Source organism: Poeciliopsis prolifica, unplaced genomic scaffold (genome assembly GCF_027474105.1).
Source record: "Poeciliopsis prolifica strain line A6 unplaced genomic scaffold, Auburn_PproV2 SCAFFOLD146, whole genome shotgun sequence".
NCBI classification, from domain to species: domain Eukaryota; kingdom Metazoa; phylum Chordata; class Actinopteri; order Cyprinodontiformes; family Poeciliidae; genus Poeciliopsis; species Poeciliopsis prolifica.
Genome location: NW_026562521.1, coordinates 92,802 through 117,472, shown reverse-complemented (window position 1 = coordinate 117,472; position 24,671 = coordinate 92,802). Strand labels below are relative to the sequence as shown.

The 24,671-nt window shown below is 45.6% G+C and overlaps 1 protein-coding gene across 1 annotated transcript in view; it reads left to right on the top strand.

The window, feature by feature from the left end:
* Positions 1 to 19,420, top strand: part of LOC129355806 (transient receptor potential cation channel subfamily M member 1-like) — a 31,356-nt gene extending 11,936 nt beyond the window's left edge. The window contains 25 exon segments of the mRNA XM_055025409.1: positions 2,935 to 3,007; positions 3,081 to 3,181; positions 3,252 to 3,339; positions 3,342 to 3,409; positions 3,542 to 3,676; positions 4,088 to 4,138; positions 4,495 to 4,635; positions 4,714 to 4,743; positions 4,832 to 5,124; positions 5,848 to 6,076; positions 6,593 to 6,721; positions 6,795 to 6,932; positions 7,876 to 7,978; positions 7,981 to 8,003; positions 8,078 to 8,198; positions 8,201 to 8,328; positions 8,602 to 8,776; positions 11,094 to 11,114; positions 13,594 to 13,738; positions 13,889 to 13,896; positions 13,899 to 14,090; positions 17,481 to 17,613; positions 17,712 to 18,055; positions 18,785 to 19,119; positions 19,121 to 19,420. Of these exon segments, the coding sequence (XP_054881384.1) occupies positions 2,935 to 3,007; positions 3,081 to 3,181; positions 3,252 to 3,339; positions 3,342 to 3,409; positions 3,542 to 3,676; positions 4,088 to 4,138; positions 4,495 to 4,635; positions 4,714 to 4,743; positions 4,832 to 5,124; positions 5,848 to 6,076; positions 6,593 to 6,721; positions 6,795 to 6,932; positions 7,876 to 7,978; positions 7,981 to 8,003; positions 8,078 to 8,198; positions 8,201 to 8,328; positions 8,602 to 8,776; positions 11,094 to 11,114; positions 13,594 to 13,738; positions 13,889 to 13,896; positions 13,899 to 14,090; positions 17,481 to 17,613; positions 17,712 to 18,055; positions 18,785 to 19,119; positions 19,121 to 19,279 (3,363 nt within the window). The 3' untranslated portion in view covers positions 19,280 to 19,420.
* Positions 19,421 to 24,671: the final 5,251 nt, after the last annotated feature.

Genomic DNA, 24,671 nt, shown 5'->3' with positions numbered 1-24,671 from the left:
GGATGGATGGATGATGGATGGATGATGGATGGATGATGGATGGATGGATGGATGGATGATGGATGGATGATGGATGGATGGATGATGGATGGATGGATGATGGATGGATGGATGATGGATGATGGATGATGGATGGATGGATGGATGGATGATGGATGGATGATGGATGATGGATGGATGGATGATGGATGGATGGATGATGGATGGATGATGGATGGATGGATGGATGGATGATGGATGGATGGATGATGGATGGATGATGGATGGATGGATGATGGATGGATGATGGATGATGGATGGATGATGGATGGATGGATGGATGATGGATGGATGATGGATGATGGATGGATGGATGATGGATGGATGGATGATGGATGGATGATGGATGGATGGATGGATGGATGATGGATGGATGATGGATGGATGATGGATGATGGATGGATGATGGATGGATGATGGATGGATGATGGATGATGGATGGATGATGGATGGATGGATGGATGGATGATGGATGGATGATGGATGGATGATGGATGATGGATGATGGATGGATGATGGATGATGGATGGATGGATGATGGATGGATGATGGATGGATGATGGATGGATGATGGATGGATGATGGATGATGGATGGATGGATGATGGATGGATGATGGATGGATGGATGGATGGGATGATGGATGGATGATGGATGGATGGATGGATGATGGATGGATGATGGATGGATGATGGATGGATGATGGATGGATGATGGATGATGGATGGATGATGGATGGATGATGGATGGATGATGGATGATGGATGGATGATGGATGGATGATGATGGATGGATGATGGGATGATGGATGATGGATGGATGGATGATGGATGGATGATGGATGATGGATGGATGATGGATGGATGGATGATGGATGGATGATGGATGGATGATGGATGATGGATGGATGGATGATGGATGGATGATGGATGGATGGATGGATGGATGATGGATGGATGATGGATGGATGATGGATGATGGATGGATGGATGGATGGATGATGGATGATGGATGGATGATGGATGGATGATGGATGGATGGATGATGGATGGATGATGGATGGATGGATGATGGATGATGATGGATGGATGATGGATGGATGATGGATGATGGATGGATGATGGATGGATGGATGATGGATGGATGATGGATGATGGATGGATGGATGATGGATGATGGATGGATGATGGATGGATGATGGATGGATGATGGATGGATGGATGGATGATGGATGATGATGGATGATGGATGATGGATGGATGGATGATGATGGATGGATGGATGATGGATGGATGGATGATGGATGGATGATGGATGGATGATGGATGGATGATGGATGATGGATGGATGGATGATGGATGGATGATGGATGGATGGATGGATGGATGATGGATGGATGATGGATGGATGATGGATGGATGATGGATGGATGGATGGATGATGGATGATGGATGGATGATGGATGGATGATGGATGATGGATGGATGGATGATGGATGGATGATGGATGGATGATGGAAAACAAAACCTTCAGCAGGTTTGGCTGCTTCTCCAGCAAGATCATTTCTGAGATAAAGCATCTTCTCACTAGCTGGGAGGAGTTTTCTGTCAATAAGAGTCATAAATGACATTTTCCAATCAGTAAATATTATACTGTGGGTTCAGGGACTGGAAAGCGACTCATAATTAATGAGCTGGCGATTGCTTCAGCTATATTGCATGACTCTGGATTTATTGTCAGCTCAGGAGTTGATTGGTACGGCTGGAACGGTGTAGCGTCTGGACTTAAGCAGGGTTTATCTCTAGAGAAGACCGGTTAGTTCTGTAATTAATATCTTCAACATTGTTTTGAAAGCGTTCAAATTCATCATATGCTCTCACATGAGCTGCTGCTTCAGCTATTTCCTTTTCTTCTCTTAAGAGTCCAACCCTGTCGCTCAGGAAGAGCGCTTTAATGTCACAGTCGGTCAACGAAGAAAGCAATCAGGATTTACCATCAGCTCCTCAATTCCTGAAAACCACCCCACCAACACAGATGGGGGTAAAGATAGGATGTTTTAACAGAACCGTTTTCATTTATTGTCCACAATTTAATAGTAAAGGAGGAAAAACATAAGTCCAATATCTATAATAAAATGTCTGATGGTTAGCATCCAGCTAACAGCTCCATGTGACTCCGGGACGACGAGCCCGTACTGTCCTGGATCTGAGCCGGTTCTGACCGTTCACTGCAACATTAACATAATGATGAAGGTTTTACATTTCATGCAGCACTTAACTGAGATTGTTCGGTCCATTTCTTTAATCCCACAATCCCGTGCTTCTTCCACCGAACAGCTGCAGCAGCATGTAAAACAATCAGAGCATCACTTCATTAAACTGATCTGCTGTCAGATTAACAGGATCACATGACCTCACAAAGCTCAGGCAGCTCAAACAGCCATTTGCTTTCAGAACAACTTTAATCCATCATCTCCTCTAAAAGGTCCAATCCTCCAGAAGAATCAGCAGATCTTCAACCTTCAGGTTCTAAAAGTTCAGCTTGGAGCCACTGCTGTTCTACCTGACAGCTCTGGCTCCAGGTGAGGCTTCCCGCTTTCCTCTTCCTCAGTCCCCGGGTTGCTGGTTAAAATCCCAGTAGATCAGCAGGTTCTGAAACATTTAATGGCTGAATGTGCTGCTGCTGATGAAACCCTGATGAAGCTCTGACATTAGCTCAATTTATTTTGAAGTAAAGAGCTTTCCTCCCAGCAGATGGAGCTGCTCTGTGATTGGCTCGTTCCGTGGAGGAGCTGCTCTGTGATTGGCTCGTTCCGTGGAGGAGCTGCTCTGGTCCTCAGCAGGAAGCTGACTGAGCAGCTGGAAGGCGCGTCCTGATTGGTTGTGTCTCTGTGCAGATCACCGTGTTCAGGATGGGCTCAGAGGGCCAGCAGGACATTGAGATGTCCATCCTCACAGCCCTGCTCAAAGGTAACCATGGCAATGAAGACGGCAGGTATTCTTCACTCAGACGCAGCGAACCTGACCGTCTCCGTGTCTTCAGGTACGAACGCTTCTGCGTCCGACCAGCTGAGTCTGGCACTGGCCTGGAACCGCGTGGACATCGCTCGGAGCCAGATCTTCGTCTACGGCCTGCACTGGCCCGTGAGCACTTCAGCGTTCCTCGGTCTGTGGATCTGACCTCACGTCTGACCTCAGCATCTCTGTTTCTCAGCCTATCAGCGCCGTGGTGGCCGACCGGCCCAAAAGCCCGGCAGCGCAGCGCCAACTGGCCGGAAAAGGAAAAGCTAGAGGAAAGAAAGGCAAGGAGGAAAAGCCAAAGCGGAACCGCCGGAGGAAACCGACCCGCGTAAACTGGAGCTGCTCAGCTGGGTGAGAGAGACGGGTCCATTAGAAACCGAGAGCCAGTTTCACTAGAGCTGAGGTCCAATTAGAACCAAGAACTGGTTCCACCAGAACCTCAGAGCAGGTTCCACGGTCTGATGAAGCCTCTGTGTCGGACAGGTGAACTCCCTGGAACAGGCCATGATGGATGCTCTGGTTCTGGACCGGGTGGACTTTGTGAAGCTCCTGATTGAAAACGGCGTCAACATCCATCACTTCCTGACGATCCCACGCTTGGAAGAGCTGTACAACACGGTGAGGCAACACCTGGAAACCACATGTACCAGAAACCCCCCACCAGGCCGAAACATGGCCGACTGACACACAGTGGGACGCTGCTTATTGATTGGTTATTAATTAGTGCACTTAAAGCCAACAAGCTTTTAGATGTTGAGAGTTTTACAGTAAATCTGTTGTTGAGTCAAATTGAGGTTTTATTCAGACAAATTGAATCAAAGGACAAAAGCTCTTTGTTTCGTCCTCCATCTCTTCTGCCGCTGCTGTTAACCTTAATCTGTCCAACAACATGCAAAGCTTTTAAAACAACAGCAGCTACTCTCAGATTACAGAATAGCTGATGGTCCAACTCAGGGATTAAGGCCTGACTAATGTTCAGGGTCACAGTCACCGGAAAAGGTCAACCGTCGATTGTCTTTGTTTCTGCAGAAGCTGGGTCCTGCGAATACGCTGCACTTTGTGGTGCGAGACGTGAAGAAGGTGAGTGCTGTTACTGGTGACCAGTTTCCCCACTGAGCAAACACACTGGTTTCCTCTGTGCGCCCGATTGTTACACCGCTAAGACTAAAGGCACGTTAACCGCACATCAACGTGCAGTGACGTCCAGAGTCCAACGCAACGCCAGGAGTGAGCTGACACAAGCAACTGTTGCTGTCAGTCTGGGAAGGGTCAAAGGTCATCTCCTAACCATCTGAGGCCTGTTAGCATCCAGCAAGTTTCCCTTGGAGGGTTTGTTCAGGCGGCAGATGTTTCACATGTTACCTTGTGGTCTACAGAGAAGGGTAGAACAGCAGGTTGATTTCCTTCTTAACGAAAGTGACTGGTGTGTGTTTCAGGGTAATCTTCCTCCAGATTACCAGATAACTCTGATCGACATTGGGCTGGTTCTGGAGTTCCTAATGGGGGGCGCCTACCGCTGCAACTACACCAGGAAGAACTTTAGGACACTGTACAACAACCTGTACGGTTTGAAACGAGTGAGTGAGGAAGGAGAACATCAGCAGACTCCAGACCAGTCTGATCTGTTGGCTCATCTCCATGTTTTTGTCTTGTAGCCCAAAGCTCTGAAGCTGCTTGGGATGGAGGTGAGGATGTGTCACTGTCAGTCTGAAAGGAAAGGGAAAGAGTGAGAGAGAGGAAGAGTCGGTCAGCTACTCTGAATTCTGTCTGTAGGACGATGAGCCGCGGCCAAAGGGGAAAGGGAAGAAGAACAAGAAGAAGGAGGAGGAGGTGGACATTGATGTGGATGACCCTGAGGTCAGCAGGTTCCAGTATCCCTTCCATGAGCTCATGGTGTGGGCTGTGCTGATGAAGCGCCAGAAGATGGCGCTATTCCTGTGGCAGCGGGGCGAAGAGGCCATGGCCAAAGCTCTGGTGGCTTGCAAGCTCTACAAGGCCATGGCCCACGAATCCTCCCAGAGCGAGCTGGTGGACGACATCTACCAGGACCTGGAGAACAACTCCAAGTGAGTCCACACTGTGAAGTGCACAATTCAGAGACTGAGGTCCAGACAAAAGTTAGGGAGCAAAAACAATCTTTAATACATCTGCAGACGGAGAGCAAGAAATCCACTGCATTAGGCACAAATTAGGATCCGCTCTGAGGAACCCAGAGTTGCATAGTTACTTTATTCATCTCTCTTTACTACAGAGGCTGAGACTCAATCTTCTAAGACCAAACAAAAGAAACAAAGGAAAAATACGAAACCTTGTATGTTCATTCACTGTAATGTCTATGGGAGGTGAAAACTAAACACTCTGTCTCCATGCAGGGAAGGCCACGGGAAAACAGCGAGTTCCCAAATAACTGTCTGGGGAAGTTCAGCAACCCTGGAAACTTACTTCAGTAGACACATCTTGGTTCATTAGTTTGTTCACCGTTTCCAGCTGCACAGAAAAAAACACCTTGACTATGATTCAAAAAACATTACATTTATATGACACATAAAGGAACATCAACGAATAAAACTTCTTCACAACACGCAGGTCCATTTGTGGTTCCATGTTTGGAACATAAGCTCTGTTCCTGGTAGTGGTTCTGTGGCTCTGAATGAAGCCAGTTTTCAGGACAGCGGTCAGGTCCACTTCCTGCTCCAGGCTGACTCATGTCTGCTCATCTATTAGGAACATGCTGTGAAAAATGGTTGTTGTACATGACATGAAAACGGTGCCGCTGTGTTTCTGTTTAGGGAGTTTGGTCAACTGGCCTACGAACTGCTGGATCAGTCATACAAACATGATGAGCAGTCAGCCATGAAGATGTTGACCTATGAGCTGAAGAACTGGAGTAACTCCACCTGCCTGAAGCTGGCTGTAGCTGCCAAACACAGAGACTTCATCGCTCACACCTGCAGCCAGATGCTGTTGACTGACATGTGGATGGGCTGTCTGAGGATGGGCAAGAGCAACAGCCTGAAGGTACAACAGCAAACACAGACAGCAACATGTACACCAGTCCATTTTTCTCATGAACAATCGCAAACATTTTAATCTTCCACATAAAAGTTGAAGAAGAATCTGAGGGACTCCAGCAGTGCTTCCACATAAGGCTGCATTATGACTCCTTCCCCACCCTCACAGAGATCATGTATCCAAACAGGTTGTCATCGTTCAGACTTTCTGTCCTCAGATCCAGCATTTTGAGACCAGATATGATCATTTGTGAAACCGGGGGTTCCAGAGCGAATGTTTCTATGAGGCAATGTCCAACTCTATTCTGCTTGCTTCTCACTCTCACAAATAAAACATAGGCGTTGTGCTGTGTTTTTCCCTTGTAGTGTTATACCGCCACCTATTGGCCTGGTTGACCCACTACAGCCTTTTCAGTGGAGCTATGGTCATTTTTCTAAACGTTTGCAAATTTTTCTGTGTTCATCACTGTGTAGAAGGAGTCTTAATTTTGTTAAGTTTTTGTCTTTTATGAAATGTCCCCAGGTGATTTTAGGAATTATTTTCCCTCCTGCCATCCTGCTCCTTGAATTCAGACTTGGAGATGAAACTTCTCACCATTCATCGAAAGAAAACACTACTGGAAAAACTAAAGAGGGGAATAAATCCAACAAGGTACAAATCAAGCAGAGTAGATGTTGTTAATGCCATTATCAAAGCAGTTTGAGTCATGGCTTATCATTTTCAGGATGCCGCCTCCAATGTCGACACAATGTCCAACAAAGGAGATGAAGAAGAGAACCAGAAGAAGAACCTGAGGATTCCCATTGGGAGGAAGATCTACGAGTTTTACAACGCGCCTTTCACCAAGTTCTGGTTCAACACGGCGAGTTCACTTCACCTTGAAGGGACAAGCTTATATTAATGTTAGTGGTAGTGACTGGACTCTCATAAATCAGAAAACATTCAGTCAGTATTCTATGGTTTTATCTCACATTTGGAGAGTTTCCTCTTTCAACAAAGGTTTGAGAACCTGAAGTGAGTTTCTGGTTTGGACCCCTGTTGACTACAGTGGGACACAAGCATAATCAGACTAGGAGAAATTATGATGGCAGTTCTGCAGAACATGGCAAGAGTACTGAAAGTGGGGTTATACTAAATATCCGAAGTTGTTTCTGGTTTCAGAATAAATTTTTTTGGATTTACCGCTGAAGTTAGATGTCACATAAACACGAAGCAGCAGCAGAATCCGTAAGACGGCCCGTCGGGTTTCTTTAACGCTGAGTGAGGAGCGCAGCATGAAGCAGCCTAAAGGAGAGTCAGCTCCTCTAAAGTGAAAAACTAGAATAACATGAAATGCTTCAATCCATTGGTAATGGGTCTCTCCCTGAAGTCAAGAACTTCTTGTGTCTGGTTCTCTTGTGCCAACGTTTGGCTGGATGCAGCAGAGCTGTGAGGGCAGCGCTCTAGTCTGTTCTGGTGTAGAGACAGCAAAGTGAATTTATGTTTACATTCCAAATGATCTTCTGTTGGGCTGAGAGTCTGTAAGGTAGGAGCCGTACGGTGGCGCAACTTCTTCTCACTAAAAAGAATCAGGAACTCACCAACCCAGACTCCAAACTCACTGGATGGACCAAATGTGCCTTGTCATGTTTTAGGGGGAGACAATGTCTGACGGGTGGGTGGACAACGTTATGTCTGGAACTGTCTGAAGATTGTTATTTATACCTCTGGTCAATTTGTTTTTCCAGATTTGACCCTTACGTCCCGTCAGAGTCACCTAAACTGAAGAATTGGATTCATTTGTACTGATGTACTCTGTGTTTCAGATCTCATACCTGGTGTACCTCATGCTCTATAACTACATCATCCTGGTGAAGATGGAACGCTGGCCCTCTCTGCAGGAGTGGATAGTCATCTCCTACATTATCACCTGGGGCTGGAGAAAGTCAGACAGGTAGGGGTTTCTCATTCACATCGTAACTGCCGTATTTCTTTGGCTAAGAACCCTGACAATCTTTCTGCTGTTAGATCCTCATGTCCGAGCCAGGGAAGCTGAAACAGAAGATCAGTGTGTGGTTGGAGGACTATTGGAACATCACTGACCTGGTGGCCATCTCTGTCTTCCTGCTTGGCCTCCTGCTGCGGCTCCAGGCGAGCCCTCCATGGGCTATGGACGAGTCATCTACTGTGTTGACATCATCTTCTGGTACATCCGAGTCCTTGACATCTTTGGAGTCAACAAGTACCTGGGCCCCTATGTCATGATGATTGGCAAGATGGTAGGTAGCCAGGTGTAAAAACCAGTGATATGTGATGTGTACTTTTAACCAAGGCTGTGACACCACACAGTGGACTGAGAAGACATTCAGAAACCCCAGAGAGCTGTTGATCAAGATTGCTTTTAAAGATTACAAGAAGATGTGTATTCTTGGACAGAACTAGGCTTTAGGACAGAACTATGGCATCACAAAGTTCTAAATAAAGTTGGAATTTTGAATTTGTCGCTTTAAATTTCTCAAGTTTTTTGTCGCCCGTCTCCTGCATGTCTCCAGATGATTGACATGCTGTACTTCGTAGTCATCATGCTGGTGGTGTTGATGAGTTTTGGGGTGGCTCGGCAGGCCATCCTCCATCCGGATGAGGAACCCACATGGCGCCTGGCCAGGAACATCTTCTACATGCCGTACTGGATGATCTACGGAGAAGTGTTTGCCGACTCCATAGACCGTAAGACTAGCGTCCATAGTAAGCCATCTGCTAATCTTCCCTCAGTCTCCCCCTTCCTGATCATGTGGTCCCTCCAGTCTCTATCTGTTTCCATCTTGGTTTCACTGTCTCCCACCTGCTCTCCTCATGTTCCTTCTGTCCATAAAGACTTCTGCTTCTTTGCCACTTCTCTCCACCTTCTTTTTTCTGACACTCACCTCATCTTCTCACTCATCCTGGCCGTTCTGCTCCTCTGCACAGGGGGCAGTAGCAACTCAAACATGGCTGTTGTATTCAAATCAGAACCAGCATGGATTATAGGTAGGTATGGAGAATCCACATGGATTTCCTATACCTGCACAGGAATTTCACCTGTTTATAAAATAAACCTGAAATACCTTTTATTGTTTAAACTGAGCTGGGCTCAAAGTTTCTGGAGAATTTTCTAAGTAAATATTTCCAACAGTATCAGAAGAACAAAGTCTTTGAGTTCAGGTCAAAAACAGAAAATTCAGTTAAATATTATGATGTCACATTGAAGACTGATGTAAAGTTACATCACACACACACTCGCACACCCCCCCCCACACACACACACACACCCCACACACACACACACACACACACCCCACACACACACACACACCCCACACACACACACACACACCCACACACACACACACACCCCACACACACACACACACACCCACACACACACACACACACACACACCCCCACACACACACACACACTCCACACACACACACACACACACACACACACACACACACACCCCACACACACACACACACACACACACACATACACACCCCACACACACACACACACCCCCACACACACACACACACATACACCCCCCACACACCACACACACATACACACCCCACACACACACACACACACTCCACACACACACACACCCCACACACACACACACACACCCCACACACACACACACACCCCCCACACACACACACACACACACCCACACACACACATACACACCCCCCCCACACACCCCCCACACACACACACACCCCACACACACACACACACCCCACACACACACACACACACCCACACACACACACACACACCCACACACACACACACACACACACCCACACACACACACACACACACACACACACCCCACACACACCCCACACACACACACACACACACACACCCCACACACACACCCCACACACACACACACACACACACACACACACCCCACACACACCCCACACACACACACACACACACACCCACACACACACACACAACACACACACACACACACACACACACACACACCCCCACACACACCACACACACACCACACACACCACACCACACACACACACCCCACACACACACACACACACACAATTTTAGTCACCTGTTAGCCCAATCAGCCAATCACAGCTTGGCAGCTCGGTGCATCATAATGACAACGCTGGTGACGTCAAGGAATGGTTCCACTGGATCTACTGGGATCAGAAGGTCCAGTGGATCTGGTTTTCAGGAGCAGCTGCTCTAGAGGTACCAGGTCAGAGGTCAGAGGTCAATGCTCAGAGTGGCTCTAGACAGAACAAGAAGGAAATTCTTTGAACCTCCACCTGGTGGTTCTGCAGGTAAAATGGACCCGGCAGAACCTTCCAAACATTTCTGGTCAGTTATCTGTCATGATTTGTGGACTGAAATGCAAAAGTGATGGATTTGAGTTAATTTGGTGTTTTTATGTGGAAATTATGAAAAAAATATTTTTACAAAAGAAAAATGGGAGCCAGAGCAGAACAAACCAGTGAGGAGGACAGGTGAGCGATGGAGCCAGCTGATTGGCTAACAGGTTGCAGGTGAGGCGAGAGACAGAACGGCACAAAGGACGAGTAAACAAACAAAATGTATCTCACTGCAACAAAAATAACTAGACATGAAGGACGCACCAAAGAGCAGACGGAGTGTAAACCAGCTGATCTAATCACAGAATAAGAGACTAAAGAAAACAAAACAGCAACAAAAATCCAGACTATGAACCCAAACAAGCCCAGATTTATCCACCAGCTGGTTTCAGCTAAAAACAGGCCAGAGCTGCAGAGCTTCAAAGTTTTTCACCTCAACTTTTCCTTTCTCATCTGATCAAAGATATTCTTGATGTTAATGCAAACATGGACAGCAGGTGGCAGCATTGCCTCATTTTCACCTGGAAGACGCTTTGATCTAAATCGGTTTGTTCAGATGTGACTTGTTGTTAGTTTTTGTCTCAGATTAATGATGTTTCTTCTGCTTCTCCTCTGCTGCTGATGGACAGTTTATGCCATGGAAATTAACCGTAAGCAAATATGAACATTTCTGCTGTTTTTGTCAAATTGTGTTCAAAGCTTCTCACTCCAGTCTCATTCACTATTTGTTTCAGCTTTTTCCACACAATTTATGCTTCAATCTGTCTGATCAAACACAGGCTTTTCAAAATAAGAGCATATTTCCCCTCCTCTCCCTGATCAGCTTTGAAGTTCAATTTCATACTCTGGTTCTGCGGAACCAAACGTTACACAACAGCCATTATTTCTGTTGTCACAAACAGAAACTTTTATTCACACCGAATTATAAACAGAGTTGAATATGACAAACAAAGATATTTAAGTGGGAGAAAATCTACAATCCAAAGAGTTCATGTTGTCATGTTTCTTCATAGGTGGAAGGTCTTTGTTCAAATCCTAGTTGGGCCAACATTACTGATGGGACTTCACTAATGTTACTTCATGATTGCTGAAATGATCCGCATTTTAAAGCCATTTTATCCCCAATATAATTTCATATGAACAGTTCTTGTGGGTGAAGTTCACCCAAAAATTCAAATCTTAGCTATTAATGCAGTTTGTATACTAGAGAAAAAATAATCCATATTTTTATAAAACATAGAAATCCATCCATCCCTCTTCTTCAGCTTATCCGGGTCGGGTCGCGGGGTCAGCAGCCTAAGAATGGAGGCCCAGGCTTCCCTCTCCCAGCCTCTTGTTGCAGCTCCTCCAGGGGGATTCCCACGGCGTTCCCAGGCCAGCAGAGGATCATCGTCCCTCCAACATATCCTGGTCTTCCTCTCCTCCTGGTGGGACTTGAACTCCTCACAGGGAGCCTCCATCCTGAGATGCCTCAGCTGGATCCTCTCCATGTGGAGGAGCAGCGGCTCTACTCTGATCCCTCCAGGATGTCTGAGCTTCTCTCTCTCAGGGAACCCAGCTCCCTACAGAGGAAACCCGTTTCAGCCGCTTGTGTCCGATCTCGTTCTTTCGGTCATGACCCAAAGCTCGTGACCATAGATGAAGGTAGGAACGTAGATCGACCGGTAAATCGAGAGCTTTGCTTTCTGGCTCAGCTCTCTCTTCACCAGGTCGGGTCGCTCCAGCGCCGCTTCACTGCAGACGCTGCGCCAATCCGCCTGTCGACCTCCCACTCCTTTGTTCCCTCATTCGTGAACAAGATTCTGAGATACTAGAACTCCTCCACTTGGGGCAGGACATCCCCCTCGAGCAAGAGAAGCACTCTACCCTTTTCCAAATCCGACCATGGGCTCGGATTTGGAAACGATAGTGCTTCACACTCAGCTGCAAACCGCTCCAGTGAGAGCTGCAGATCACGTCCTGATATAGGACCACATTATCAACAAAAAGCAGAGAAGGATCCTAAGGCCACTTAATTGGATCCCCTCAACACCTTGGCTGGTCGAGAGATTCTGTCCATGAAAGTAATGAACAGAATCGGTGACAAATGGCAGTAAATGGGAGTATAGAGTGTTGGTGCTGTATTGCTTCCCCCTTGTGAAACACTGGTGTGTTTCACAAGGCCCCAGTGACCCCAGTGACCTGCGTCCAGCTGAGGGAACGCTGAACCCAAGAGTCTCACTCATCATAACGGGTCTTCAGGTTGCGCTCTGTCTGGTTCCTCACCTCGGACCTGGCTGCCTTGGGTGACCTTACCAGGGTCATGAAGCCCAGACAGCAGAGCGTCTCGGATCAGTAGGACACTGAAACCCTCCACCACAATAAGGAGGCAGGCAGGCAGGCCGTGGAGGGGAAAATATAGAAATTTAAATGTTAAATATTCCTAGTGTTAATTGCATCAATACTTTAGTGCTATTTTCAAAATAGAAACAACATGTGACAAACAGTTGAGGAAAAAAGTTAACCCAGTTTCTTTGGCAGAAACAAAAATTGTTGTCATAATAATTAAGACTCCAGAAGTGATCAGTCATGGTGACGTAACTGTATGCAGGAGGAAGGTGACCCTCCTCATCCTCCTGCATCAGAGCCGCCATGACACCTGACCAAAACAGACCCAAAGACCCTGACATGTGTTTCATTTATTCACCAATTAAATAAATCCCATTTTAAATGAAATACTTTAGTAACAGCTTCTGCTGTGTGAAGATCATCATAAGCAAGCAAAGAGTTTGTTCTGGTGAAGAAGTTTGTTCTCCCTGTCCATGTGGGGATTTTCTCCAGGTACTCTGACTTCCTTCCAGCTCAAAGTTACATGGAGGCTTTACTTAGTGTCAGATGTTTGCTAGGTTAGCCTCTGGTTCCCCCACGGCACCATGCAGGGGCTAATAATGGTAGACAGAGACTAACGATGCTGGTCCAGAGAGACTCACCTTCTCTCTGGTGAGTCTCAGTCAGTTACTGATGGTTCTGATGACAACAAGCAGAACCAGGCAACGTTCCTGATGACAGATCAGCTGCAGCTGGGAATCTGCAGTCCATCCATGAAGACTGTAGAGGAACGGGCACTAACGTATCCGTCTGTGTTTCCAGCTCCATGTGGAGACAACATGTATGATGAAGATGGGAAGAAGCTTCCTCCATGCATTCCTGGAGCCTGGCTGACTCCGGCCATCATGGCGTGTTACCTGTTGGTGGCCAACATCCTCCTGGTCAACCTGCTCATCGCCGTCTTCAAGTTAGTTCACATGCCAACAGATCCAACAGGATCCAGACGCCACAGATCAGTTCCTGGTTTTCAGCCGAACGCTGCGTTCAGTCAGACCAGAAGCTTTTATAGATGTTTCAGACACATTTCCAGACACTATCGCATCTGTCTCTTCCACAGCAACACCTTCTTGAGGTGAAGTCCATCTCCAATCAGGTGTGGAAGTTCCAACGGTACCAGCTGATAATGACCTTCCACGACCGCCCCATCCTGCCGCCGCCCCTCATCGTCTTCCCCCACATCTACATCGCCCTGAAGAGGCTGTGCTGCACCTGCAGGCGAAAGCCGGAGGGGGAGCGGGACGACCGCGCGCGCCGGCTCCGTAAGAACCTGAAGGTCGTCAGACCTGAGAAAACAGCTGCTGGTAGAGAAACCGTGACCCGGGTCCAGGAACTCAGAACCGCTAACAGATACATCCCATCGTTCTCAGGGACGCGTCTAGTGATTCATGTACCCAGTGAGTTTACAGATAGATGGATAAATTCCTCAGCAGCACTAAGAGCAGCGACACATCAACACGATTTTTACTCCAATGACTCAAGATTTGAAATGATGCAGAGAAACATGTGGTATAATTTTGTTACTTTATAGACTAAAATAAAAATATTGATAGACATGAAGAACATAGTTCCAAAATAAAAATATTTACAACATGCTAAAACTGTAAGAATGTGCATAAACAGACTCAGAGTGCACAGCCTACTGTCTGTCGCAGGTTATCTGCTGTTTCATGAGAAAACAGCTGGCAGGAGGAAGAGTGACCGGGGCCTCCAGCTGTTCCTGGCTCCCCGGTCCGGAGGCTCCTGTAGCGCCTCCCGGAGGCCAGTAGGGTGAAGAGTCTGTGTTCCGGGTGACTGGCAGTATTGCCTTGTCTTTTCCAGATCAATTGTATTGAAGCGGTTTCATGCAGTGGGTAAATATTGAAGTGAGAACAAGGGGAAGCGACTTCATGCTGTTCACTGCAAGCTTATCAGGCTCATAAAAGCAGCTTCAGAATCAGGACGTCCCCTTTAACATGAACCGAGTCTCTGGTTTCAACGTTTCTTCTTTGTTCAGTGAAGTTACAGCAGAAACTGTCAGGATCTTTCAGTTTGTTTCAGGTTTTCTTTGTGTTCTGAAATTCTGTTAGTTCTGCCTTGAACCAGTTTTATTTCAGTAAAACTGGACTAAACATAACTAGAATCCATAGTGACTCGAGTTTTGTTTATTACTTCTTTCTAGTCTTTTTCTTAGTTACTCTAGTTTTCTTATGTCTCCTTATTTTTGGTAGATTAATTTCCTATTTAGCGCTTTAGCTCAACCCAGGACTTTGTTCAGCATTCGCTGTCCACTACTGAGGCACCTCATCCTCAGGTCCTCCCTGCTGGTTCCTCCTGTTGAATTTCATTATTCCCTGTAATTCCCTGTAATTCCCTGTGATTCCCTGTGATTTCCTGTAATTCCCTGTAATTCTCTGTAATTCCCTGTAATTCCCTGTAATTCCCTGTAATTCTCTGTAATTCCCTGTAATTCCTTGTAATTCTCTGTAATTCCCTGTAATTCCCTGTGATTCCCTGTGATTCCCTGTGATTTCCTGTAATTCCCTGTAATTCTCTGTAATTCCCTGTAATTCTCTGTAATTCCCTGTAATTCTCTGTAATTCCCTGTAATTCCCTAATTCTCTGTAATTCCCTGTAATTCCCTGTAATTCCCTGTAATTCCCTGTAATTCTCTGTAATTCCCTGTAATTCTCTGTAATTCCCTGTAATTCCCTGTAATTCTCTGTAATTCCCTGTAATTCTCTGTAATTCCCTGTAATTCCCTGTAATTCTCTGTAATTCCCTGTAATTCTCTGTAATTCCCTGTAATTCCCTGTAATTCTCTGTAATTCCCTGTAATTCCCTGTAATTCCCTGTAATTCCCTGTAATTCTCTGTAATTCCCTGTAATTCTCTGTAATTCCCTGTAATTCCCTGTAATTCTCTGTAATTCCCTGTAATTCTCTGTAATTCCCTGTAATTCCCTGTAATTCTCTGTAATTCCCTGTAATTCCCTGTGATTCCCTGTGATTCCCTGTGATTCCCTGTAATTCCCTGTGATTCCCTGTAATTCTCTGTAATTCCCTGTGATTCCCTGTGATTCCCTGTAATTCCCTGTAATTCCCTGTGATTCCCTGTAATTCTCTGTAATTCTCTGTAATTCCCTGTAATTCCCTGTGATTCCCTGTGATTCCCTGTGATTCCCTGTGATTCCCTGTGATTCCCTGTAATTCCCTGTAATTCCCTGTGATTCCCTGTAATTCTCTGTAATTCCCTGTAATTCCCTGTAATTCTCTGTAATTCCCTGTAATTCCCTGTAATTCCCTGTAATTCCTTGTAATTCTCTGTAATTCCCTGTAATTCCCTGTAATTCCCTGTAATTCCTTGTAATTCTCTGTAATTCTCTGTAATTCTCTGTAATTCCCTGTGATTCCCTGTGATTCCCTGTGATTCCCTGTAATTCCCTGTGATTCCCTGTGATTCCCTGTAATTCTCTGTAATTCCCTGTAATTCCCTGTAATTCCCTGTAATTCCCTGTAATTCCCTGTAATTCCCTGTGATTCCCTGTAATTCCCTGTGATTCCCTGTAATTCCCTGTAATTCCCTGTGATTCCCTGTAATTCTCTGTAATTCTCTGTAATTCCCTGTAATTCCCTGTGATTCCCTGTGATTCCCTGTAATTCTCTGTAATTCTCTGTAATTCCCTGTAATTCCCTGTAATTCTCTGTAATTCCCTGTAATTCCCTGTAATTCCCGTGATTCCCTGTAATTCTCTGTAATTCCCTGTAATTCCCTGTAATTCTCTGTAATTCTCTGTAATTCCCTGTAATTCCCTGTGATTCCCTGTGATTCCCTGTAATTCCCTGTAATTCCCTGTGATTCCCTGTAATTCTCTGTAATTCTCTGTAATTCCCTGTAATTCCCTGTGATTCCCTGTGATTCCCTGTAATTCTCTGTAATTCTCTGTAATTCCCTGTAATTCCCTGTAATTCTCTGTAATTCCCTGTAATTCCCTGTGATTCCTGTGATTCCCTGTAATTTTCTGTAATTCTCTGTAATTCCCTGTAATTCCCGTAATTCCCTGTGATTCCCTGTAATTCCCTGTAATTCCCTGTAATTCTCTGTAATTCCCTGTAATTCCCTGTGATTCCCTGTGATTCCCTGTAATTCCCTGTAATTCCCTGTGATTCCCTGTAATTCCCTGTAATTCCCTGTAATTCTCTGTAATTCCCTGTAATTCCCTGTGATTCCCTGTAATTCCCTGTAATTCCCTGTAATTCTCTGTAATTCCCTGTGATTCCCTGTAATTCTCTGTAATTCTCTGTAATTCCCTGTGATTCCCTGTAATTCCCTGTGATTCCCTGTGATTCCCTGTAATTCCCTGTAATTCTCTGTAATTCCCTGTGATTCCCTGTGATTCCCTGTGATTCCCTGTAATTCCCTGTAATTCTCTGTAATTCCCTGTGATTCCCTGTAATTCTCTGTAATTCTCTGTAATTCCCTGTGATTCCCTGTAATTCCCTGTGATTCCCTGTAATTCCCTGTAATTCTCTGTAATTCCCTGTAATTCCCTCTGCTGTCTTTTTGCTTGCTGTTTAATGTGTTTTTTGTTCTTCTCTGGCTCCCTGTGTTCCCTGTTATTTTTTTTAAGTTTTGGTTTTTCTTTTTCATTAAATCTACAACTTGCTTGGTCAGAGCTGGTTCTGAACGCAGAGGAGATCAAGAGTCTGTATGAGTTCGAGGAGCAATGTGTGGAGGAATACTTCAGAGAGAAAGAAGACGAGAAGCAGTCCTCCAACAACGAGCGAATCAGAGTCACGGCTGAAAGGTCAGCACCCAATGACCTCTGACCTCCAGCACAGCAGTAGCTCTGAGCTGAGAGTTGACCTTTGACCCCCTCAGCTGCTGAGTGTGTGGCCGTTGCAGGGTGGAGAACATGGCGATGCGGCTGGAGGAGGTGAACGAGCGGCAGCGCTCCATGAAGGCGTCGCTGCAGACGGTGGACCTGCGCCTGGCCCAGCTGGAGGATTTCTCCGGCCGGACGATGAACGCCCTGGTGAAGCTGGCCGGGGTGGACCGGGCCGACCTGGTCCGGTCACGCTGCGGGGGCTCGGCGTTCGAGCCGCCCGGCTCGACGCGGCGCGGCAGCGTCTGCAGCGTCGACGGCTGCAGCCTGTACCGGTACCAGCTGGACCACGACGACCAGATGGACGTGGAGGAGAGGAGAGTCCGTCTGAGTCCAGAGAGAGAAACGGCGAATTCCACAGCAGGTATGGAAACATGACGACGTGGCATTGATGGATTTATTGGGTCTCCACAGAGCAGCTGGACACAAAGATCTGAACCAAAGAGTTGATGCATAAAATGATCCAAAATCAAACAGTGAATGGACTGAACTCTTTCAGTGCTTTCAAATGACTGAAAGTTCTTTACACTGGATTCACATTGGATACACAGACCGGTGAGCAGCCTGGGGCTGAGTGCCTTGCTCAGCAGCACATCAGCATGTAACAGCTTAAGCAGGGTTTGAACCAACAACCGTCCAATCACTGCTCTACACACATAAGGTTCTTTAAGAGAAAGTCAGAGAAACTAAAAGCCCAAGCAACAAGGAACAATCAGGTGCCTCCCCCTGGTTTTTACTCAATTTGGTTCCCTCACCTAACCCCTTAGTTCCCCCCAGTTCCCCTTAGTTCCCCCCAGTTCCCCTTAGTTCCCCCCTGTAAGCCCTTGTTACCCCCATCACTTTACAAAAGGAAATGATTTCATTTGCTCTCCAAATGAAATATTCAGGAGGAAGCTAGCATTGCTCAGCTAATGTTTCACCACTTAAACTGAATTTCTCTCCTTTATATTTAAACTTGCTTTATGACAGAGTTATCCAAATCTGTGACGAGATGTGATTTCTGAAACAGCTTGTGTTTGGCCAGAAGGTGGCGCTGGTTCTGAGTTTCTGAATCAATGAGGAACCGGGTCTGAACGCCTCCTTCTGGTTTCAGGCGATCTGGCTTCCAGTCTGGACGTCTCTGGTCTGAGGGACAGGACACAGTCTCTGTCCAATGTGGACATCTTCATCTCGCCGTGTGGTCCCGCCTCTCCTCTTCATCACGGCAGGCCGGCAGACGCCGACGCTCTGGCCCAGAGGAGCCGGCCGCAGGCTGTGTCCTCTGTCCCCCTGGACAAAGCGATGCGGTATTTATTGTCTCCAGATGCCCAGCAGGGGGCGCTCCACGGCCCAACCCCCTCCACGATGAAGGGCACTGATGAAGAGGAGGGAGCCACGCCTCCGGCTCCTGAACCAGATGCTGAGGAAGAGGAGCTGCTGGTGGATGAAAGACAGGATGTACCCGAGCCTCCGATCCAAAAGTCTCAGCAGTAACCGGGCGACGAAGAGGATGAAGAGGCGTGAGGAAGAGGAGAAGCCCCGCCTCTCCAGCAGCATCACAGACCTGGTGTCAGTGTTCAGACAGAACCAGAACCAGAACCAGAACTAGAACCAGAACCAGAACTAGAACCAGAACCAGAACCAGAACTAGAACCAGAACCAGAACTAGAACTAGAACCAGAACTAGAACCAGAACCAGAACTAGAACCAGAACCAGAACCAGAACTAGAACCAGAACCAGAACTAGAACCAGAACCAGAACTAGAACCAGAACCAGAACCAGAACCAGAACCAGAACCAGAACCAGAACTAGAACCAGAACCAGAACCAGAACTAGAACTAGAACCAGAACTAGAACCAGAACCAGAACTAGAACCAGAAGAACTAGAACCAGAACTAGAACTAGAACTAGAACCAGAACCAGAAATAGAACTAGAACCAGAACCAGAACTAGAACCAGAACTAGAACCAGAACCAGAACTAGAACCAGAGGGTCTTCTGCCTCTTGAGTCTGGAGGTTTTTCTGTTTCTGCTTTTTTTTCAAAGTGAAAAACATTTCAGTTTCTGCAGCAAAACAGGAAACAGGAAGCTACAGAAAAACAGAGCGTTGTCTAAATCAGGTGTCGGTTGGGGCCACTGGGCTGGAGCACTGGGAGCACTGGGATCCAGTCTGCTAACGGACGCTCGTTCTCTGGATGTTGAAGAGACGGTTTGTTGGAGAACATGAGCGTAGTCAGTATCTGACAGGAAACAGGAAGTAATTGTTAAGAATTAAAAGAGGAATAACTTGATTTAGCTCGTTAATTCATTCCTCTTGTCCTAGGTTCCTGTGTCTGTATAAATGTGCAGGGAGAAAGAGCAATCATACGACGTCAGACTTTAGATATCCAGAGTTTTATCCAGAGAAAATCAATGCAAGAAGAATGTTACAATAAGCACCTCACCTAGATCATCAAAAGTCCAAGACATGACAAAACAGAAACAATTAACTGAGTAAAAAGGACAGAAACAGAAACAAACAAAAGATGCATCTTTGGGAAACTCTCACTCAGCACAAAGAGATTTGAACTCCTGCTGTAAAAACAAACCATTTTATAATAATGTGTATTCTCCTCATTTAAATATATGCATTAGGAGGTGTGTGTTTCCTTTGTGGGCCTTCCCATTGATTTTATTACCTCCTGATATATGGATCGTCCAACTGGGTCTCTGCCGTACCAGGCGTCTCCTGCAACTCTCCCTGAGCTAAATTACTTCCTCTGTCTGTTTTAGTTTTCTGACTCAAATGATTCACAAGAAAGTAGTTTGTATTTTTAACCAAGCTTGCACACAATGTAATGCTAAATAATGACTATAACTTTGGATCTAAGAAGTAACTAATTCAAAACATGCTTAAAGAAATATATTCTAATATAGATCAAATTATTTATAAAAAGTGTTAAGATCCTAGTGAACTTTTGAACCATGCTCAGGAATTTAATTGTCTGGCAGACAGACTCTCTGTGTGTAAAGAGAGTTAAGGAAGTCTCAGTCTGTCTTTCTTTAAGATCCTCTCTATATAATTCATGTAAAACTTTTAGAGTGGCCAATTGTTAGTTTGGATCTTTATCTAAGTTTGTCTTAACGTAAAGATTAGCCTGTGTGCTATTGTGCTAATTTAAAATTCTATTTCAACATGATGCAGCGTCAATTTAGAACATTTTACATTAAAACTTTAAATCTGAAATACATAAAAGACGCCAGCAGTGATCAACTGGGATGAGACTAAGATCTTCACTAACTCATACTGGTTACTTTAGGAGAAGTTTTACATTTGTGAAAATCTGTTTGCTCATCATGTCTGTTCACATTTTATTCATAAATCATGAATGTATGTGATGGTCAGTTTGATTATTTCTATACACCAAATTAAAGAAGTCATGAAAAGTAAACATTTTTTAGAAGCTCACTGTTCAGAGAGATTATTGCAACACCTTGTCTGGCCACAAGAGGGCGCAGCTTCAATCAGCTGAGTGTGATGGTCGGGTTGCACCAAACGAGTTATGGCTAAAAATGATGAACAATATTCTAAGTTGTTGTCGATTTCTGACTAAAAACGCCCTGAAATAAAACAGTAGCAAAAGGATTCCGGGACTTTTCATAGAAATAATAATATTTCATTGGACTTTTATGTGAAACACAATGTGGTTTACTATTGGCAAGCCTAAAGAAAATTATGCAATTCAAAAATATTTTTGCAAATAAACTTTAAAACAGTATTCAGCCCCTGGCCCCCTTCTCTGAGGTCAGGCATCCAAACTGAGCTTCAGCTGTTTGGCAAAGAGTCACTCGTTGATTAAAGCTGGCAGAGACAAACCCTAAAGACTAGCAGCTGCAATTACAGGAACAGGGTTCCACAATGACTCAGGAGCTGAATACTTTTGCACACCGCACCTTGGAGTTTTTAACTTTCAAAATGTTTTGAATCGTGTGTAACTCTTTCTATTTATTATGTGCCGCTTTGTGTTTCACATTAAATTCCAGTGAAACGTATGTTTGTGGCTGTAATGTGACAAAATGTGGAACAGTTCAAGAGGTATGAATACTTTTCTGCAAACCTGCATTAGAGAAGAAATGTGTAGAAACTATTCATGGTTCAGAATATAATACAACTGATAAAATATGAAACGCCAGGCCTTATTATGCTATGACTTAATAGCACTGATAAACATTAATCTTCCAAATTGCTTCTGTTGACCATAAATAAGGTTCTAAATCTGGACAGAAAGTGTTCGGTGCCATGATGGGTCCAAGTTCCTTTCGCCACATACAGAATAAAGTTTATTTGAACAATGACAAAGTGAGAATGTGTGGTTGTTGTTGTTGAGGACGGCAGCCGGGGTCGTCTCTCCTCTCAAGAGCAATGAGACAGACGGGGAGTTTCAGGTCAGGGTTGGGCTTGAGGTGATACAGCGGTTTGGGGTTTGGGCTCCTTGTGGAGGTCCTCGAAGCGGTCCGGGTTCTAGAGTGGGGTTTTGATGAGGCGAGTTCTTTGGTAGATGATGGAGAACTGCGGTAGAGGGCAGACAGGTAAGTTCAGGTGAGGAGGAACGAGGAGCAAAACCGACTGCCAGCTGGGAATCCAGGAACGATTTATGGTTCATTTGCAGAGGCGAAGAGGGGAGATTTCTCACGAGGGGAGGAATCCGGGAAGCCAGGAACTCGGGCTTCACGCAGGTATTTCCAGAGCGTCACAACCTGAGAGAGGCAACAAGAATAAAATACTAGAAGCAGCTTCAGAGAAAACGGTGAGAGCAACCATTCCTTGCAAACACTCAGGTGTTGAAGTGCTGGCAGCCTGCTCCTCAAATTCTCCTGGATGACAGGCGATGAATCACAGGTGTGTAGGACCCAGGCACGCCCTCCAGGTGGAGTAGCCTCTGGGCACCATCTAGTGGACAGAGAGGGAAGCAGCAGGCAACAGAAAACCCCCAGGAAAGAGAACCAAAGTCCTGGTTCTCAACAGAAGGAACCACATTAAAGGTCCAAACAAAACCTCTGAAAGACTTCAGGATCAGATTTATTTGTGTCCCAGAGAGGGAACTGATATTATAGCAAGGCACAAACTGGAACTCAACATGTAAAGGGTGAGACTTTCACATTAAAAGCCTCAAAGCATGAGGCTTAATCTGTTGCTAAGGAAGCATCAGAAGAAAAGCATGAGCCGTCACAGATATACACAGGCAGATGTTACCTCAGCTCGGCGGCCATGTTTGATTCCAGCTGCTTCCAGATGTTTAATGATAAAAAAACAAAAACAAACTGAACAAATTTCCAGGAGAAAAAAAAGTTTCTGGGATAATTTAGAACTGAACTGTTAGATTTTGGGAGCGATGGAAAGCGGTGCTGCAGCTGCCGTTGGGTCAACGGGCAGAAATACATCCTGAAGACGATGATGAGCAGAAGCACAGCGGGATGCGACTCTGCAGCCAGAACCAGTATACGAGTGAGTTACTGCATCGCTGTCACCTCTCAGCCTGCATCCAGCGATGCCACCATTTGTGAAGTAGCGAGGTCAAAAGGTCAGAAAGGTGAACAGAACACAACTTTCAGATTCTTCTGAAGACGTTTATTCTAATGTCTGACATCCATCCAAGGACTCGCTGCTCCGACAGTCACTTGGCATCACACCTGCACCTGATTGGACTGAACCACCAGCAAACCAAACTAAATGTAAACAAGAAAAAGATTATTAATCTACTTTACAAACTGCTTTACTTCATTAAATAATTTGCTAAATGAACCAGGTGATATCAGCTAAAACTTGATGACGTCACCACCACCATCATCATCATCATTACATATTACAGGAACTATAGCATAGAACCCATAACACCTTCACATGGTTTCCCCCACTTGTTCCCTCAGACTCTCTTCTGTTCCTCAGACTCTCCTCTGTTCCCTCAGACTCTCTTCTGTTCCCTCAGACTCTCCTCTGTTCCCTCAGACTCTCTTCTGTTCCCTCAGACTCTCCTCTGTTCCCTCAGACTCTCTTCTGTTCCCTCAGACTCTCCTCTGTTCCCTCAGACTCTCTTCTGTTCCCTCAGACTCTCTTCTGTTCCCTCAGACTCTCCTCTGTTCCTCAGACTCTCTTCTGTTCCCTCAGACTCTCCTCTGTTCCCTCAGACTCTCTTCTGTTCCCTCAGACTCTCCTCTGTTCCCTCAGACTCTCTTCTGTTCCCTCAGACTCTCCTCTGTTCCCTCAGACTCTCTTCTGTTCCCTCAGACTCTCCTCTGTTCCCTCGTCCATCTGGTCACTAGGAGAGCAGAGCATTCAGCTGCTCTGCTCCAAACTCTGGATCTCATTCCCACTCGATCTCCAACATCGACTTTTTTCCACATTCAAGTCCAAACTCAAAACCCTTTTGTAGTTTTTTAAATCTAGTTTTGAACTTAATTTTTTACTATATATTTCAATTTGTGTTTGTTTTTATGTCAAATTATGTTGACAGGATTTGAGTTTTCCATGTGTTTAAGTCTGTGCTCCTCGTTGTCCCGTCTTCCTCTTGAGGTGTGTCGTCTTCATGACGACCCTCTGTGTGTTTAATCCCTCCTGTCTCTGGTTCTTGTCTCTGTGGTTCCTGTCTCTTCGGTTCCTGTCTCTTTGGTTCCTCTCTCTTTGGTTCCTGTCTCTTTGGTTCCTGTCTCTTTGGTTCCTCTCTTTGGTTCCTGTCTCTGGTTCTTGTCTCTGTGGTTCCTATCTCTTTGGTTCCTCTCTTTGGTTCTTTGTCTCTTTGGTTCCTGTCTCTTTGGTTCCTGTCTCTTTGGTTCCTCTCTCTTTGGTTCTTGTCTCTTTGGTTCCTATCTCTTTGGTTCCTGTCTCTGGTTCTTGTCTCTGTGGTTCCTATCTCTTTGGTTCCTCTCTCTTTGGTTCTTGTCTCTTTGGTTCCTGTCTCTTTGGTTCCTGTCTCTTTGGTTCCTCTCTCTTTGGTTCTTGTCTCTTTGGTTCCTGTCTCTTTGGT